Source organism: Propithecus coquereli, unplaced genomic scaffold (assembly GCF_000956105.1).
Source record: "Propithecus coquereli isolate 6110/MARCELLA unplaced genomic scaffold, Pcoq_1.0 Scaffold85, whole genome shotgun sequence".
Lineage (NCBI taxonomy): Eukaryota > Metazoa > Chordata > Mammalia > Primates > Indriidae > Propithecus > Propithecus coquereli.
Window position 1 is genome coordinate 3,886,314 of NW_012154729.1, and position 19,568 is coordinate 3,905,881.

The 19,568-nt window shown below is 38.2% G+C and overlaps 1 protein-coding gene across 1 annotated transcript in view; it reads right to left on the reverse strand.

Annotated features, from left to right (window-relative positions):
- Positions 1-19,568, reverse strand: part of CFAP54 (cilia and flagella associated 54) — a 344,097-nt gene that overhangs the window by 119,865 nt on the left and 204,664 nt on the right. The window contains exons 51-58 of the mRNA XM_012663989.1: positions 17,968-18,073; positions 15,777-15,924; positions 14,788-14,945; positions 14,436-14,615; positions 14,204-14,330; positions 5,039-5,194; positions 2,936-3,041; positions 1,922-2,015 (exon numbers count right to left, since the gene is read on the reverse strand). Coding sequence (XP_012519443.1) covers positions 1,922-2,015; positions 2,936-3,041; positions 5,039-5,194; positions 14,204-14,330; positions 14,436-14,615; positions 14,788-14,945; positions 15,777-15,924; positions 17,968-18,073 — 1,075 coding nt within the window. The remainder of the gene's footprint in view (positions 1-1,921; positions 2,016-2,935; positions 3,042-5,038; positions 5,195-14,203; positions 14,331-14,435; positions 14,616-14,787; positions 14,946-15,776; positions 15,925-17,967; positions 18,074-19,568) is intronic.

The following is a 19,568-nucleotide window of genomic DNA, read 5'->3' on the forward strand; positions in this document are numbered from 1 at the left end:
AAGCCCTCAATAAATGTTTCATTAATGAGTGAATAAAGGAATGTTCAAGAAATAGTCAATTTAGCTTAACTAACAAATAACTGTTAAATACCTACTATGTACAAAATGCTTCAGAAACAATATAGATGTTTAGCTGAAGTTACATAACGATAGATAATAGTTCCGTTTTTTTAAGTACTGATTATATCCAAGCCCATTATCTTGTCTAATTTTCCTAACCACCCTAAGGAGTAAGTATTAATATCATCACCTCCAATTCACAGATGAGGAAACTAGGCTTACAAAGGCCTGAGTGACACGGCTAGCTACTATGTCATGAAGCTAGGATTCAAACCCAAAGCAGTGCTGTATGGACACTACATAAAAGTGAAACAAAAGCACTTTCTTTTAAGGGTTTAGAATGTATTGTATTAGGACATATTTCAAATGCTTTATTATATTCGAACGGTCTGAATATGTCTGGATGAAAATTTTTTGCAATTTATTTTTGGATGTTTTCTGTACTTCTAGTAATTCTGTGACTTGCTAAAATATTTATACTGTGTCAAGACATACAGAAAATAATGATCATATTATATCAAATTATACTACTCTTTTCATTCAAATCTTAACTTCTTCACACTCTTAATTATAAACACTTCTTTAGTAAAGGCCAAAAAGGTAACACATTATCTTCCCAGCATCCCATTAATTTGTATTGCCACCTGCTACGAAAACAAAGATTTTTTTTCCTCTTACTAGAAATAAACATGTTTATCACACCACAAAAGTAACTTTTCCTAGTTTGTAATTATTTTTATTTAACAAAATAGGTGCTATCCACCTAAGGCAGCTACCATATAAATAATGCAATTGACTGAGAATCTCTTTGCCTAAAGGTTTTAAATTATGTTTACGCTGTATGAAAAATTAAAGATTTGACACCAGCATTTTCTGAAAAGATCTCTTGGTGGGTCAAATGACTATTCAATGAGGATGAAATAGGAAAACCTACTAAAATTTTAAAATAAAAAATAAAATTACTTGGCTCATATATCTTAGACCCACTGGGATTATTCCTGCCTCTAAGACCTCCCCCAGTCCAGACCTTTGGTACTCGAGTGTGGTGCACAGACCAGCAGGCTCAGCACTATGTGGGAGCTCGTCGGAAGTGCCAAACTCAGACCCCATTCCCAACCTGCTGAATCAGAATGCCTAATTCACAAGCTTTTCAGAGATGTTTCTGTACCTTAGTTGGGAATCACTGCATTTCTCTGCAACCCCACAGAGCTCCCTCCTCATCCAGCAAACCCCATCTTGAACACCATCTCTTCCCACTACAATCCCATCAACCCAAGTTATTTCCTAATCCTAAAAGTCATTCCCCCTTTCCCTTTTTCTCCCTCGTTCCCTCCCATCTGGCCCCCTCTGGCTTTCTTCCTTTCCTGGTTTATTGTCTGTTGCCCTCTACTGAAAGGCAAGAACAGGGGCTGAGTTTGCCTCGGACACTGATTTAACACCTTGCTCTGGAACAGTGCTTGGATCATAGTAGGAGCTCAACAGATGTGTGACGAATGAATCAAAAAGTGATCTGTTTATAGGCCATATCAGTGTTGAAAATCTTATTTGTCCATCTGTTTAACCAGTATGTCATTTCCTGCAATGTCCTGATCAATACTAAGGACTCATTGCCACAGAGTATTTACATACACCTACAGTTCATACATAACATTTTAACAGGCAAAAAATGTCTACATGAGATCAATTTCCAGAGCTTTGATATCCAAAGAAGTATCTAAATATAAATGTAACCATAAAGTAATGAATTAATTTCTCCAAGCCACACAGGAAATTCAGCCTCATTATTTCAGTAGCACAGTGTTACCAAAATAGCAAGCTCAAAGGCAATTAACTTATAATTTCTAATAAAATAGGCTATTACCTTAACTGTTAATAGTGATGCTGAAATTTTTTTCCTTGGCTTCATCAGATGAAAATATAATAGGGCCATTTCTAGGTAGGAGTCTCTTATCAACCTAAAATGATATAACGTTGTACTTAGTAAAAATAGCTTCACTGCTCATAATCATTTGCATCATTTGCCAAAAATTTCTGAGCTCATGAAAGGTAAAAATTGGTAAAATCGGCATTTGTCCCAAACTCACACCCTATTTTCATAGCACTTTTGGCCACAGATACTAGCACCTTCCTCCCTACTAAAATTGGAAGCTCTTGAAAAGAGTTGAACATTCTACCTTGTCCTTTGTTGGTAATACTCCATGCCATGACTGCTATGAAGCCCAATATCAAGACCATTCTAGAATATTCCAGCACACAAGGCACTAAAGAAGTGAAGGCCAGAACTGGAGGAACCTATCCTGAAAAATAGGCCTCTCTCTCTACCCTCCTACATTAGTTAAAATGGAAAGAAACACACAGAGTTATGCAATGCAAAAAGCCCTGATTTGGTATGGGTTAGGTCTATGTATTCATACCAAACCTGTTGGTTGGGGGTCAGTGCAGTTGTTACTCTCAATATTGAGGTGATTTTTATACAGAACTAAGTTGGCCAGTCCTGGTGCTGAGGACCAGAGTGAATATCCACACAAATCCCTTCTAGATACAATTCCACATCCCAGGGAGGAACTTCTGGTTTACAAGTCAGTAATCCAGAGGGAAGTCCTACCAATCCTGGGACTGACAGCAGATCTAGATACAGGCCAGAAGTGATTCACAGTCCAGTGCACCATTGGGATGACAGCCGTCATCTACCATTACTGTGAAGGAGGCCTTGGTTCAGGGCCAAGAGCAACAAGCTTGAGAGGCATCCCATGGACTACCCCTGCCATGAACAGGCCTTCCAATCCTTCCAGCCTTGTATAGTCAAAGTTCTACAGAACACGGGGCTCAAACCAAACACACACAGCTTCAACAATGGAAAGATACATTTCTTTACCCTGAGTTTTGATCATTTTTCAAGCTTAGTTGTACAGCTTCATATAAACTCTCAAATTGTAAATTTGGAGATTTATCTTCCATCAGTATTTGACGTTCTATTTTGCCTGGAAAAAGAAAAAGATATACAAAGATGGTTTTTCCTTTTTTTATCATTTAGAACTTAAGAACAAGTATTTCATGCTGGAAATTTGGGAAATCTGATGTGCTGTCCTTTTGTCTGTCTGTCATTTCTTGCAGAAAGGTAAGCTAGTAGAGAAAGATCTATTGCTTCCTTCTCCAGGAATCTCAGGATTCCCCTGCCTTCAGCGGGCCACACTGAGTCAAGACTCCTTTGGCTTTCCTGACACAACTGGTCTTACCATCTTATTTTTCCCTCCATTTCCTTACTTTGTGCTTCCACCTCCTCCTGAATCTCATTCCTTTTTCCTACATTCAGTTTCCTCTTTTCCCTGTCTACTTTACAGACATCATGAAAAACACCTGCACTCCCATGTTTATTGCAGCACTATCCACAATGGCCAAGATACGGAATCAACCTAAGTGCCCTTCGAAGGATGAATGGATAAAGAAAATGTGGTATAGGTATAATGAAATATCATGCAGCCTTAAAAAACAAGAAAATCTTGTCATTTGCAACAACATAGATGAACCCAGAGGACATTATGCGAGGTCAAATAAGCCAGGCACAGAAAGAAAAATATCCCATGATATCACTTAATTGTACAACATTTAAAAAGTCAAACTCATAGAAGTAGAGAGAGAGTCACACGGTGGTTGCCAGAAAGTGGAGGGTGGGAGGACTGGGGAGTGGGGAGATGTTGTTCAAAGGGTGCAAAGTTTCACTTAGACAGGAGGAATAAGTTCTGGGGATCTATGGTATAGCATGGTAATGATAATTAATAATCATATAGTGTACACTTGAAAATTGCTAAGAGTGTAGTTTTTAAATGCCCTCTCTACAAAAAAGTAAAAATATGTGAGGTGACAGATACATTAATTAGCTTGATTTAATCATTCCACATTGTATACATATACCAAAATATCACATTATGCCCCATAAATATATACAATTTTTGTGTCAATTAAAAAAAAAATTTTTTAAAAATTTTAAATTAAAAGAAAGCACAAACTTAAAGGGAGTGGGGGGAAATGCTAAAACATCAGCCAATGCTTGAAAACTCTCCATGGTGATGCAAATGGTCCAGCCCCCACACAGCTCCCAGCCCTCAGGGTGAGCGGCAGCCTTCAACTGTAGGCTCTAGCAGAGCACCTGGGTAGCAAAAAGGGCAGGAAAGGGAAATCTTATAATCACTGTAAAAAGGATCTCAGTGTTCAAGCAGCCTGTGGAAAGGGCACAGGGCTGACCAGTGTCAAATTCACATCTGGGCACTATCATTTAATAGCCGCTGATTTTTGGAAAGTGACTTAACCAGACTACACCTCATTTTCCTAATCTGTCAACTGGGATTAGTCATGCCTACCTTGAAGAGATGTTGTAAATATTAGCAATATGGGATATAAAACATTGACTACAGTGCCTAGTGTGTAATAGATGCTCAGTAAATGAGAGCAATCATCATCATCTTTTTCTCACGGCTAAAATGGCCACAATAAAATTATATGAGGATATTATGCAAATAGGTATTGTATATAAGTTGTAAGTATAAGTATGATATAGCTATTTAATTTCAATGGTATGAATCTCTTGGTTATAGAAATTAACCAAAATGTTTAGCTAAGTAATGAAATGATGTAGCAAAAGTATCTTCCAAGCATTATTTAAGTAATAGCATTTATAGCTAAGTGGCTGATGCTGACCTTTTTTGGTTAAACATGAAACTTTGTATAAGAGAAGGGTCAATTATAATTATAAAAGAAATGAAGTAGTAGTACTTTTTTTCTTTCTATATATAAACTTAAAATATGCAGTGTTCTTTCTAAAACGGAGTTTGGCAGAGATACCAATGTGTTTAGTTATCGCCAAGCCCTTTGCAAAATCAGTAATTTTTATAGTCAGTAACCACATTTTTCAGAAGCCTATTCTCAATAGGAAAAACATTCCACTAATTTTATCATAGTTCTGACCCCAAATGCATCTTACCTTTCTGAAAAAGGATTTCAGCTTCCACCTCATGTTCCTGTATTGCTGCTGTCTTGCAGAGCTTCCTTGCCATTTCAAACAGATGGAGAGCGGGTAACCACCTCGAGGGGTCCTTCCTTTTATGGTTATAAAATACTTGCTTGGCCACTGTATGTCCTAAAAGAAAACAATAAAATATGTAGTGTTCATACCAAGCCTGCGAGTTCCAGATTGCTCTCACAGTAACGACATCTATTAAGGACGCCAGTGGTCTGCACAGTCTTTAGCATCCAAGAAATGTTTTAAAGAGGCACAGTGAACTGCAACAATAACCTTTCAAAACTTTATCTTTTTTAAAATTTCAAAATATTAAGGGGGTACAGATATTTTTGATACATGGCTTAAGCTGGGGCTATAAATGTGTCCATCACCCGAACAGTGTTCATTACACCCATTAGGTGGGTTTTTGCCCTTTCCCTTCTCTCCTCTCCCCCCTGCTTGATATCCAGTGATTTTACTTTCCTCTGTGTACTTGTGTGTCCATTGGCTAGTTCCAGTTTATTAATTTCCAACTTTTTCTTGTTTTTAAAATAAAGGATAGTCTCTCAAGTCTCTTTCAGTTCTAAAATTTCTCAATGCTCTGCAAAACAACTTCCATGCTCCTAAGATGAGGTTGTTAGTAAAGAAACATCTGGAAGTTTTATGTAGTTCCCAATGAAATTTGCATAAATTAATAGGTAGCAATTTTCTTCCTCTTAAGTGAGAGGGGCAGCCTTGCTTAGTTCCTGAGTGAGAAATCTTTCTCCACCCGTGCCGTGAGCACCTGCTGAGCCTTTCCACCCTAACATGAAGCACTACAGCAGTTGCTTACTATGCATTTTTCTTGTCATCCCAACTACACAGCAAACCCATAGGGATGGGGCCACATGCTACGCTTCTTATATGGTCCCACCATCACTTAACATAATGAAGGAATATGGTATGGAAGAGGCATTAGACTTTAACTGTGTGGCCTCAAAGACAGACATTTATTTAATAAATATTTTCTGAGTGTTTAAGCACTGGATAAAAATGAGAAAAGAGAATAATAAGAGCTAAGATTTATTAAACGTTTCCTAGATGCCGGGCACCATCCCAAGTACTTAACATGCGTTATTCACATGATCCACATTCACAACTGAGTGCGGACCATGATTATGCATATTTGACAGAGTAACTTGCCCAAGGTCACATGGCTAGTAAGTAGCAAAGACGTAACTTGAACCTATGCAGTCTAGCTCCAGGGCCTATACCCTATGCAATAATATTGCAACACCGTTTAAGAAGCAGATCACAGAGCTCAGTGTTTAATGGAGAATATGAACAGTCAGACAGGCCATCAAAATGCTATGTGGCCGATCGTGTAGCAGGGAAAACACAAGGCACTGTCACAGCAGATTAAAGGAGCCCCGGCCCAGATCCGGGAAAGGGCAGGGAAACCTTCACAGGGAACGTGGCTGTTTAGGCTGACAGTTGATGACTGCCTTCTCTTTGGGAATTATAAAGAAGAAAAACATTGGCATAAAGAGTAGAAGGTAACTAGGGGAAATACTATACTGATAGGACAGTTGAACACACACAATAAAGATATAAACAGAAAGGGCGTGTAGGATTGCAGAGTACACAGGCTGGGTTCTAGCAGAAGTGCGAGATCCTGGCCAGTCACGGGTGCTGCCACGTAATCTGAGGCTAGGAACAAGCTCCTACAGGCCTCTGGGCCTTGAGTGTCTTACTCTGAAAAATCGAGGCAGCAGAACTAGAAAATAGCAAAGTCCCTTTGGGCTCTGAAATTTTCCAATTCCAGGATGTTATACCCTATAAAGGATTTTTTAAAGACCTAGAACTTTTTGCAAATTTTTAGGTTAGGAATGTGTTATAGAAATGGCAAGATGGGGGAGAACATCTCAGTCTCTCTCTCTCTCTCTCTCTCTGTCTCCCTCGTCTCTCCCTCTCTCTTATCCGGGGAGAAGTTACTGGGCCCTTTCTCTGGACCAGGCTGGATGGTAGCACACTGCCGAGAATATGGAGATGAAGACGCCAAGTACTTGCTTCTGGGAGACTCCCAGGCTTGGCACAGTAAGAATAGCTCACACCTACAAAGCTCTGCCAACAAGCAAGGCACCCTTCGAAACACATTACATATTCTGCTCTCTTAAGCCAACAAGAAGCCAGTGGTGTTGGTACTTATCCACATTTCACAGGGGAGGAAATAGAAACACAGGGTAGTTAAATGACTTGTTCAGGGGAATTGAAAAGAATACTTTCTCCAGAGTCCACACTTTTGACCCCAACAGTTACCAGTTGTGATTAGATCCCAGGCAAGAAGAGAAAGAAAAACATATGCTCATATCATTTGTCCAATACAATCTCACATGTCAATATATCTCCCATTTTTATATATTTCACTTGTTTCAAATTATACTGCAGCTGTTGATTAATATAAGACAAAAATATCAAATATCTTCATGTGATTGTGGCACATACGTATGTATAAACATATATCAGTAGTACTATATATTATTATTAGTGCTATATATAATATATATTACATATTATAATATATGTTAAAATATATACTATATGTACTATATATATAGTATGTAATAAGGTACTAACATATAATAACAGTACTTGAACTGTCTTCTAGATTTTTGTTAAAATTAGAATTGTTACAGAAATTATTGATTATTTACTCTTTCTCCCTAACTAGATAGTAGGCCCTTTGAGGGCAGAGGTGATGACTGGCTCCCTACTATATCCCCACTTCCCATTATTCTTGCACATAAGTGGCCCTCGATGAATGTTTGTTGATTGAATAAGTGTAAAAAATTTCAGTGACTTTCATTCGTTCCTATTACACAATCAGGAATCCACTTTTTCATCTAATAAGGAAGCTCAAGTTTCAGTCATTAATGGAAAAAACAATCTTAAACAATTACGATGCTTATTTTGGTTTTATAAAAATAATCTCCAAATGCCTTTTTCTGTCAGAGGCTTTCACAAAGAAAAAAATGTAAATGGCTCTATTCTTGTGATTCAATTTATACTATAAAGAAAAACTGTCGAGAAAGCATCAAGTCACAGATGATTTTGTGCTTTATAATATTGAAATGCTCCTTTTTCCACTAAATATCAACTCTATGAAAAAGACGTCGTGAAACTGACGTTGTTTTGACAGGAAACCTGCTTTTGGTTTTGTTTTTTTAAGTCTGTATTTAATATAATATACCAGAAAGCAAGCTGTTCAGCTTCAAGCGAGTCTGAAACACAGCAACAGTATTGTCATCGAGCGGTGACAGTCTTCAAGATTAGTAAGTCAGAAAAGCAGAGAATACATTTGGTTTAACACAATCTGTATGATTTAACACAATCTGTACTTTCAGTTCCTGTAGAAATCAAATGTCCTGATAATATAAGAAATTGTGGACTAAAAATACAGGAAAAATAGCTCCTGTGAGATTAGCAAGCTGGAAGGAATTCGAGAAGCCAACTAAGTCAGCCTAACTTCATGAAGTAAGGAAATTTACCAATACAGAGGGGAAGTAATTTACATAAAGTAATAAAATTCATATCTGATGATGATCATAATCATATAATAACAATGATCAGTAATAATAATGAAAGGGAGGAGCAGAAGGCAGATAAGGAGAAGAGTCTGGACAGGCGACAACTTGAGTGTGTCCTTGTTGCCTCCCCTTCCTCAATCCAATCCAACCATCAGCCTCTCCTGAGCTGAGCTCACCTTCTGTGCAGGCCCTAGAAGGTGACGGTAAGAATAAAAACAGCTGGTACGGGATTTTCTGTACTCTGGGCTGGACAAGAGCCTTGGAACCAGAGTCAGGAAGCCTTGGGTCAAAGATGAGAGACAGTATCCTGGAGAGAACTCAAAACAATGTCTGTGAGCTCTGAAGAAAGACAGCTCTGGCTACTTGGCTCCTTGGTTTCTGAGGAGGTGCGAGGGGCCTGAAAATGGGCTGAGTGTTCTCTACTCCTGAAGCTGAACAATGCTGGCCTTTGCTGCTTCTCCTGGTGCCTCAACGGGGAACTGAACTCCTGAAGGCTTGTACAACACCAACCCACAGAGGGAAAACTAGCTACTCTTCACCACCACGTACAGCATTGCCACTGCTGAAATTAATCCAACAGCTGGACCTAAAGCACAATAAGTAGACAAAGTAAAATAGCCCGGCAAAGAAGATCCAGCAGCCAGCAAAAGGAAGAACAAATGTAACCCCCAGAAAAGGTGACAGTAGTAAAATAAAACTGATTGAAGGTGAAATGACAACTTGAATTAAAAAAATAAGAGCATATATAGAAATATAAAGTTTTCAGATAATTTTGGGAAGATGATCAATGCTGAAATCTGAATTGATCAGAAAGACCAAACAGAAGTATCTCAAATCAGAGGTGATAAGAATAAATGGAAATTATAAGGGAAAACATAATAGACTTGGAAGGCAGATCAACACTTGACATACAAATAATAATATTCAACACTTAATAGTGCTTACCATGGTCCAGGCACTGGTATAGGCGTCATTTGACCTTCTCAACAATCCTATGAGGTAAGTGCCATTATTATCCCTTTAATGTTTGTGTCCCTTCAAAATTCATATGTTAAAACCTAACATCCACGGTGATGGTATTAAGAGGTGGGGACTTTGGAAGGTGATTAGGTTGTGAGGGCTCTGCCCTCCTGAATGGAGTTAGTGAACATCCTTATAAAAGAGGCTCGGGAACACCTGTTTGCCCCCTCTGCCATGTGAGGATGCATAGAAGGTGACTTCTATGAAGCACAGCAAGCCCTCAGCAGACACTACATCTGCTGGTAACTTATTTGTGAGCTTCTCATCATCCAGAACAGTGAGCAATAAATTTCTGTTGTTTATAAATTACCCAGTCTAGGGTATTTTGTTATAGTAGCCCAAACAGACTAAGACATCCTCATTTTTAAAATGAGGAAACTGGCCAGGCGCGGTGGCTCACGCCTGTAATCCTAGCACTCTGGGAGGCCGAGGCGGGAGGATTGCTTGAGCTCAGGAGTTCGAGACCAGTCTGAGCAAGAGTGAGACCCCATCTCTACTATAAATAGAAATAAATTAGCCAAACAACTGAAAATAGAAAAAATTAGCTGGGCATGGTGGTGCGTGCCTGTAGTCCCAGCTACTCGGGAGGCTGAGGCAAGGGGATTACTTGAGCCCAGGAGTTTGAGGTTGCTGTGAGCTAGGCTGACTCCATGGCACTCTAGCCAGGGCAACAGAGTGAGACTCTTGTCTCAAAAAAAAAAAAGGCCGGGTGCGGTGGCTCACACCTGTAATCCTAGCTCTCTGGGAGGCCAAGGCGGGCAGATTGTTTGAGCTCAGGAGTTCGAAACCAGCCTGAGCAAGAGCGAGACCCCGTCTCTACCAAAATAGAAAGAAAGTAATTGGACAGCTAAAAATATATAGAAAAAATTAGCCGGGCATGGTGGCGCATGCCTGTAGTCCCAGCTACTTGGGAGGCTGAGGCAGGAGGATCGCTTGAGCCCAGGAGTTTGAGGTTGCTGTGAGCGAGGATGACGCCACGGCACGCTAGCCTGGGCAACACAGTGAGACTCTGTCTCACAAAAAAAAAAAAAAAAAAAATGAGGAAACTAAGGCACAAACAAGGCACATGCTCAGATGTGAAACTAGGCAGGTTGTCTCTAGCTGTACTAGTTAGTAGCTGAAGAAGAAGAAAGAACAGAGAGTGACTAGGCAATCATTAAGCAAGAAGAATTTTTCTCAGAGCTAGAAAGAGATTTGTCTGCAGATTGAAAGGACTCATTGGGTTATAGGCAAGGAAAGAAAAGTCTTATACCCAGACATATGCTAGTAAAATTCCTGAACTACAGAGACAAAAGAAGAAATCTTGCAAGCTTTCAGATAGAAAGAACAAATTCCTTATCGAAAGAAAAGAAAAATTAAACTGACACTGTAGTTCTCATTTGCAACATTCAAAGCTAGAAATGATGGAATAACCTCTATCAAATCCTGAGAGAAAAGGCCACACCCCAAGACTCTGACACTGAGTTGAGACAGCACATCATTCGCCTGTCAGAGTGCAAGAAAGGTATTTGCAGAGAACACAGAATCTGAGAGACTATCATCTGAGGGAAACACTCAAAAAGAAAAATAAAAAAAATTCAATCAACAGCCTGTAAAACAGAACAGAGACTGAAAGACTAAAGACTTTGAAGATGGATAAAAAGGAGGAGGAAGAGGCAGCAGCAGCACTTGCCCAGTGGTGGAATGACTGGGACTGGATGTTAGAAATCATAAATAGAGTTTCTTTAAAAAGGAAAAAAATAGTTCAAAGGAAAAACTTAAAGATATTTTGCATCAAAAAGTACTAAGTGATCTCAGTAAAATCTAGGAGCTGGAGAGAGTAGGAGAGGAGGAGGAAAAACCTGGAAATCTCTATACGGTGAGATTAAAGTAGGAAAGCAAAATTCATCTAAATGTCTCATCTGATTGGGGCAGCCTAGAAGAGAAGCAGGTAAGAGCCTCTTGGTGAGAGGAGATGGTTGGATCTGGGTAGGAGAGGAGGGGGCCACATGTCAGAGTCTGAGGACTGGGGAAGGAAAGGCACTATAAATGTCCAAAATATTAATAGGAAAAAGGTGATAAAAACAACTTGATCAAACTGACAAAGATAAAGAAACTAAAGTAAAATAAGTACTAAAGGCAAAGTAAAATGTAAGGAATAATTACAGCAGTAGTACCACCATGTATTGCATGGCCCCTATGTGCCAGGCACTGTGAAATATGATATATACTTTATCTCATTTAATTATTCCAAATATATAGGGTAAATAGCCCTATCCTCATTTTGACAATAAGGCATTAGACTCTAAGATCTTAGATGACTCACAAGATCAGACAACTAAGAAGTAGTAATGCCAAGATTCAAGCCTGGGCCCTTCAGAGCCCGAGCCCCCATCTAAGCAGCTTGTTCTGCACTCTCCACCCAGCTTTCCTGTTTCTGCTACCTGCGTGTGAGTCTTCTTTCCATACCACTGTCCACTAGTTTATTTTTCTTCAAATATTTGAAAAGGATCTAACACTCACTGAGCACATATCATATGCTCCAGGTGCTCAGTGCTTAATTTTCATTAGATTTTTACCTCGACTAAAGAATATTTCTTAAACCAATTTTTTTTTTTACAAAAGTTACGTCTGTTCATCGTGGAAGATTTAAAGGAAAGAGATAAACAAAAAGAAGAAAATAAACATCATCCATAGTCAACCAGCCAAGGAGAGTCTCTGTGAGCAGTTTGGTATAAATCCTTCTTGTCTTTATTTTCCAGTGGTATCATGATGCAGATAGTATGAGTATTTTGTAATTTTCTGTTTTATACATTTTCCAGTGTAGTGTGAACATCTTTCCATTGTATAAAAATTATTCTGCAACATCATTATCAGTAATTGCATAGAAGTCTACTGGATGAATGAAGTCTGAAAGCACCATGATTGATTGATTGATTGATCTCAAGCACTATGCTGGGTGCGTGGGATATCAGGTGGACAAAACAAAATTGTTGCCTTAAAAGGTTCATATTCTAATGCAGCCTTCAAACAAGTAAACTGTCCTTAACAACCAATGTAATGAGTGTTACGATAAGAATAAGCAATTAGAAGTGGGGCGGAGCATCTCACCCAGCCTTGGGGATCAGGAAAAGCTTCTCAGAGGCTATGATGGTTAACTGAGATGTGAAGGATGAACAGAGTTAAAGGAAGTGTATTCGTAAAGAGGCTGGGGGAGGTGAGAGAAGGATATGAGGGGAGCGGGGTTTCTGGGGTAGATTGTTCCAAACTGAGAAAGTAACACGTGCAAAGGTCCTACAGGGATTCAGGGTGACTGGAGGGCTGGGTGGGAAGGGGGATGGATAGGCCTGGACCACATTGTAGGAAGCCTTTTAAGCAAAAATAAATGGAGAGCGTTTATTTCAGGGACAGACTAGCGAAATAGAATACAGAAAGGTCATGAAAATAGGAACCCAGAGAGGGAGGGAGGGGGAAAACTGGGAGAATGCAGTGCCTGAGAATCCAAAAGTTAGGAGAGCAGAGTCTCAGGAAGTTGTGACTGATTTGCAACAGCAAATGCTGCTGAGGGTCAGAAAATCATACAGTGGAATTGTAAATTAATTCCATGGTGACCTCCTCAAGGGGGATTTCTCTGGTCCAAATCCAGGCTGAAGTGAGATAAGGAGTGAATGGGAGGGGAGAGAGGAGGTGGGGCAGAAGCCCCCTCCTCCCCAGTCCCGCTGGAACTGGAATAGGGTGTTGTTCAGGTGAGAGAGGCTTAGTGTGGGTTTACTTTGTTTGGTGGAGATTTGGAAATATTTACAAACTGAGGAAACAAAGGAAAAGGACATATTGAGTAAGGAGGGAAGAATATATGTGAGAGAGGAAGAAAAGTGCTGAGTGAGTTCCCTGAGAGGGGTGGAAGGAAGGGAGCAGGAGCTGGAGCAAGGCAGAAAAGGCTGGCAGGAAAAGGCTGGCAGCTTTGGCAGCGGGAAGGCTGCTCCCCTGAGATGAGAGTGAGGCCAGTTGTTTTTTGTTCATGAACAGTATGTTAAGCATTTTTTAAGATATAAGTACTTAATAGCATCAATTATAACTTAAAAGACATAATGCATTTTTACAAATTCCTCTCCAAAACCTTCTTTACCAGTTTGTCATAAATTTAAAGCAGCTAGATAGCAATTTAGTGGACAAAAAAAGAGTTTTATTTAAAAAATATACTTGTATTTTGTGTTTATAGGATTTTTTTTTTCAGCAAAGTTGCTGAAATATAGAGTAATTTTAAAGTAGATTATGTGGGTATAATTTCAATCTAAATGATTATCTGGATAAAGTGCAAAAAGAGTTCAGAGCAAGTAGTGGTTACACATGTTATAATTACTGTAATCAACTTCATGCTTTAATTCATACATAAAGACCATCCATACATCACAGAGTCTGGCACATGGTAAGTGATCAAAAACTATTTGTTAAATAAATAAATGGAGCCTGAGTATTCATAAATATTGCACCTTTTAAATGTCCTCATAAGAGAACCTTCCTAAGAACAACTTAAAATTTTTTATCAGTTACTCTAGTGCAATATATGTTTAAATGTTCTTACCAATTCTCATTTTTATTTTGGCCAATAACAGGACATGAGGAAGATAGATATTTTTCAAAGGTTGTGATGGATTTGCATATTCAGTATTTGATAAAGGAAATTCAATTGTTTCTCCCAAATTTAGCATCTATAAAAGAAACATTGCAATGAGCAATTAGTTAACGTGCTTTGGAGCAAGAAAAAAGACAAAAAGTAAGTTTTTAAGTCTTTGTGGACACAAAAGCATTCTCACCTGTTCAATAAGAATGTTGTGAGCTTGAGTCAACAAATTGGATTTTTCTGTTTTTAAAAAGTGAGAGTCCTTGAATTTCTCAGCTTTGGTTAAGTCATCCAGCAAAACTAGACTTCTTGCCAGGGTTAACAAAGATCGAGGAGAAATAAATTCATTTCCTTCAAGCAAATGTATTATAGCCTATGAAAATAAAATTATTCCTTTTTATAGTACAGTTTCCAATTCACTGAAACAAGAGCTGGTATGTTGATTGTTATGCATTCAGTATCTAACGGAATTTAAAATTTTTTCTCCTTTTGTTCTAACTGGGATGCCTCCCTAAATATAAATGTGAATAAAGTTTCCTTCCTACCTGAAGGTTTGTTATGATGTCTGCCTTTAAATGCTTTTCTTGTAGGCTAAGGACTACAGCTTGCATCAAGAATTCAGCCTGTAGCTCTGTGTCATCTGCACTTTTTGCCTCCATACATACTTCATTGATGAGGCTCACACCATCTGTCATATTGTTCTCTAAAATCAACAAATGTGGTTGTTTAAAATGCATCAAGAAAGTGATAAAGTATATATGTGTAATATCCCCAATGTTCATCACAGAAACATTGTACAATATCAAAGAACATGAGGATATTAAGACAGAAAACAAATAGACTCTACACACAACATGGAAAAGAAATTCATTGTACTTTGGGGGAAAGTATTAATACTTTAGGATATCCCAGTGCTATAAAAGTAATAATAATATTACATGAAATAATTTAATTTGGGAGATGGATAGAGATGGGTGAATAGGAAGGTATGCAAATAGGTAATTATGAGTCAATGTAAGAACATTTGTTATGTGTCAAGTTGTGATCTAAGAACTCTATAAATTTAACCCATTTAATTCTGACAATGATCCTGTGAAGTGGGTACAATTATCTCCATTTTACAGAGCAGGAAACTGAGACGCAGGGGGACTAAGAGACTTGGCCAAGAAAGACTTGGCCAGGACATAGCAGATGTAGCATTCACACCCAAGCGGGTAGGCTCTGGAATCTGTGCTCTTCACCCCTACTTTTAGCCACTGTCCCAGAGGACAAGAAGACCTGGGCATTAGTATTTTTAAATCTCCTTGACTGTTTTGCATATACTAGTAACATAATATGCCACTTTCAATGGTACGAAGGACTATTAAATGATTATTTTTATTTAATAAACTGAATTTTTAATTTTAGAAACAGATCAAGCTAGAAAGTGATAAAATGTTAACATTATAATAAGATATATCCCAATAAAGCCCCATTCACCTCTGTAAAATTAATTTTTATGAACACATTGACTAAGAAAATAGGATATTTGTACCTTTCACGATTCCAATGCCACGAATCTGTGCAACAAACGCAGTCACCAGTGCTAAGCGGCACCTCAACCACAGATGAATGTTGAAATATTCTCGGGCATTTAGGGAAATAGGGTCTAAAAACTCATTATCATCTTTATTTTCAGTGTTCTAAACAATATTAAAATGATGGTTATCTTTTCCATTTAGTAATGTCAAAGTTCTAGGCTAAGACTAAATGTAAGTTAAGAAAAGCATCTGGTATCATTTCACAGTATTCAAATTTTAAATTTAGAAATTATTCTTGCACATTCTACAAAACATAAAAAATACACAAACAAATAAATAAAATCATCCACAATCCCACAACCTTCTATTAACATTTTGGCATACTGTTTTAAGCTTTTCTTTTCCCTCTATACCCATTGTTGAAAAATAGTTTAGTAGTCTAAATTTTTCATTGCAAATTCCATTATCAGCTGTCTCCACATCATCAAAAGTTTTTGTAAACATCGTTTTAAGGGCTGAAAGTAATAAATAATATTCACTAATATTTATTTAGTGCTTATTATGTGTCAGACACTATGCTACATCCTTTATATACATTATTTTATTCAGTCATTCTAACAGCCAAGGGGAGTTGTTATTATTTTCATTTCACTGAGACCTAGAAAGGTTAACTATCTTGCTTACACTCCAAGATATTTTGGTAGAAATGGGATTCAAACTTGTCCTGCTGAATTTAGAGTCCAGCGACTTCATCCACAGTATTATATTGCTGTGTGCTGCTCACATTCCAAACATATGTACATCAACTGATTTACCATCCTCGTTATTACACTTTACAAAGGGGTGGTGACTGTCCAGAGCTACTGAGAAGGAGGTGCAAAAGGAGCTTTTTCCAGGGGGAAGTCCACTGTAGACACTTGGGAACTTTAAAATCATGTAGAACAACCCCCGCTCGTTCTAGGAATTTCCTTCTGTGCTTCTCTGACAGCTCATCATGACCATCCAATCAGCAACACCTGCTATCCAGGAGCAGCTAATAGGACTTGAAGGGGCCAGAGTGTGGACAGACAGGTGGGAAGTTCAGGAAGAGAAGGTTGAGCTGTTCCTGGAAACAAGAGCAAGCAGTGTGCAGAGGCCCACAGGCAGGATGGTGATCAGAATGGGCACATCAAGTACTCAAGGAGTCTAGTATTTAGATTAGCAATAGAGAAAAAAATGGCCATCGATATAACTTAATCTTTCAATGCTTACATTTCTTGTTACTAATAAAAAGTCAAATCACACTTAATCAAAATCAGGGTTTCTCAACCTTGGCACTACTGACTGATATTTTGGGCCAGATAATTGTTTTGGGGGGGCTGTCCTATATATTATAGGATGTTTAGCAACATCCCTGGCCTCTACCTAGAAGATTCCAGTAGCATCCCCTCTAGTTGTGACAATGAAAATATCTCTCGAGACTGCCAAATAGCCCCTGAGAGGCAAAATCAACCCTGGTTGACAAGCATTGTTCTAAGTCAGTTTTTAGAATTAGATTGCTTTTTAACACTTTTATTGCTTTTAATAGAAAGGAATGAATCTCTATTTAGGACAATTAGTTTTACTAATTTGTAATAATGCTAGATATTAGCGATTTTATTAGTAATGCGTGAAATAACTAGCAAGGGTTCTATGTGATGAATTTTTATTTTAATCCCAATCAACCCTGTGTTGTTAAATTACTTGATCTTATCAAAGTCCAATCACGGAACCTGTGACACCAATTGTCGATAGATTTGGGAGCTTAGATGGAAGAATCTAACCACTAGGAATCCAAAGCAGGAAACAGCACAGGTGTCTTACAGGCCAGTGCTGAGGCAATAAATTCAAAAGTGGAGTGAAGAGCAAGTCTTGTGAAATAACTTTATTTGCCAGGTAGATCATATCGAGACGACTATACTGACACATCTGATGGCACTTTAGTGATTATTACATCCAATTCCATCAGTTCACAAATGAGATTACAAAATTTTTAAAAGAAAATTTAAGGGCCTTTCCCAAGGTATGCCAGTTAATAAATAGGACTTAAAAACAGATCATTTTACTCTACATTCAATGTTTTTTCTACTTTATCCCTTCGCTTCATATAAATAATTAAACGATGTCCTAGCATGCCAATAGTTATTATACAAGTATTGTAAGGATAAACGTTAAATTCATACATACAGATGTTCCTGGAGAGATGGGATTCTCTGAGTCATCCTGTACTACCTTCTTTTTAAAAAGTTTTGAATCCTGGAGAAGTTGAAGTGTGGAAACTACTATTGCTGCACTGAAATAGAGAATATATTTTAAATGTTATTAGTATTTATGTTATTTCCTAAGTTTCTTTCTCCAAAAAACTTTTCCACATCCCCAACCACCTTCAAACAAGTTAGGTGCCCTTTGTGCATGCCCCAATAGCACCCTGGTCTTAACCATGCACTTGTACTTAGCACACTATTTAGCCGTCTATATACTGCTTTACAGCTAATTTGTCTTATTTCCTATTGAAACCCAGAATCTAGGCTGGGCGGTGGCTCACATCTGTAATCCTAGCACTCTGGAAGGCTGAGGTGGGAGGATAGCTTGAGCCCAGGAGTTGGAGACCAGCCTGAGCAAGACTGAGACGTCGCCCTGCTAAAAATGGAAAAAATTAGCTGGGTGTGGTGGCTCTCGCCTGTAGTCCCAGCTACTTGGGAGGCTGAGGCAGGAGGATTGCTTGAGCCCAGAAGTTTGAGGTTGCAGTGAGCTATGATGACACCACTTCACTCTAGCTGAGACAACAGAGCAAGACTTTGTCTCAAAAAAAAAAAAAAAAAAAAGAAAGAAAGTAAAAAGAAGCCCAGCATCTAGTATAGTGAGTGGAACATAATAGAAACAAACAAAAAAATATTTTTAAATGAAAATGAGCAAATAGAAGAATAAATGAATGAATGTTTTCAAGATCTAAACAAAACTTATTGACAATCTCATTAATAAAATGAACATACATGTATTTTCTATACATCAGAATGTGGATTTCCAGCTTTTTGAGGTCATAGAACTGTGTTATTGCTATTCACTTAGAAACTCTCAAGCTAAATTATTACTTAATCATTGTACTACATTAAGAAAACAGAGGCCAGGAGATAGGAATTTTCTTTATTTTCTGTTGCTCTATACACAAAATTTGTATGCACTTTGAACCATTATATCCTCCTCCCCTGTAGAAAGATAAATCTATAATTGACATCACATTTCTTCCAAATATTTTAATGATATATATTAAGAGCTGCCTTCTTTTGAAAATCTATTCCAAAACAAAATTCAGAATACAGAACAACCTGTATACCTGAAGATGCCCATCATAATGTTGCTTACAGCACAAAAAAATTGGTTGAAAGCCAGATGGACAATATACCCATCTCACTCCCACTTGATATCTCCACTTGTATAGATAATAGTCACATTTTATGGGTGTTAGGAGTTGCATTTTTTACCCCCCTCCACCAAAAAAAAAAATATGTTGAAGTCTTAACCCCCATACCTCGAAATGCAATCTTATTTGAGAATAGGTTCTTTACACAGGAAATGAAGTTAAACTAAAGTCATTATCATGGGCCCTAATCCAATATGACAGACTGGTATCTCTATAAAAATAAGAAATGTGGACAGAGACAGACATGCAGGGAGGGAGGATGAGGTGAAGACACACAGGCAGAAGACGGCCTTGATTACGTAAAGGAGTGATGCATCTGCAAGCCGAGGAACACCAAGGATCGCTGGCAAACACCAGAAGCTAGAAG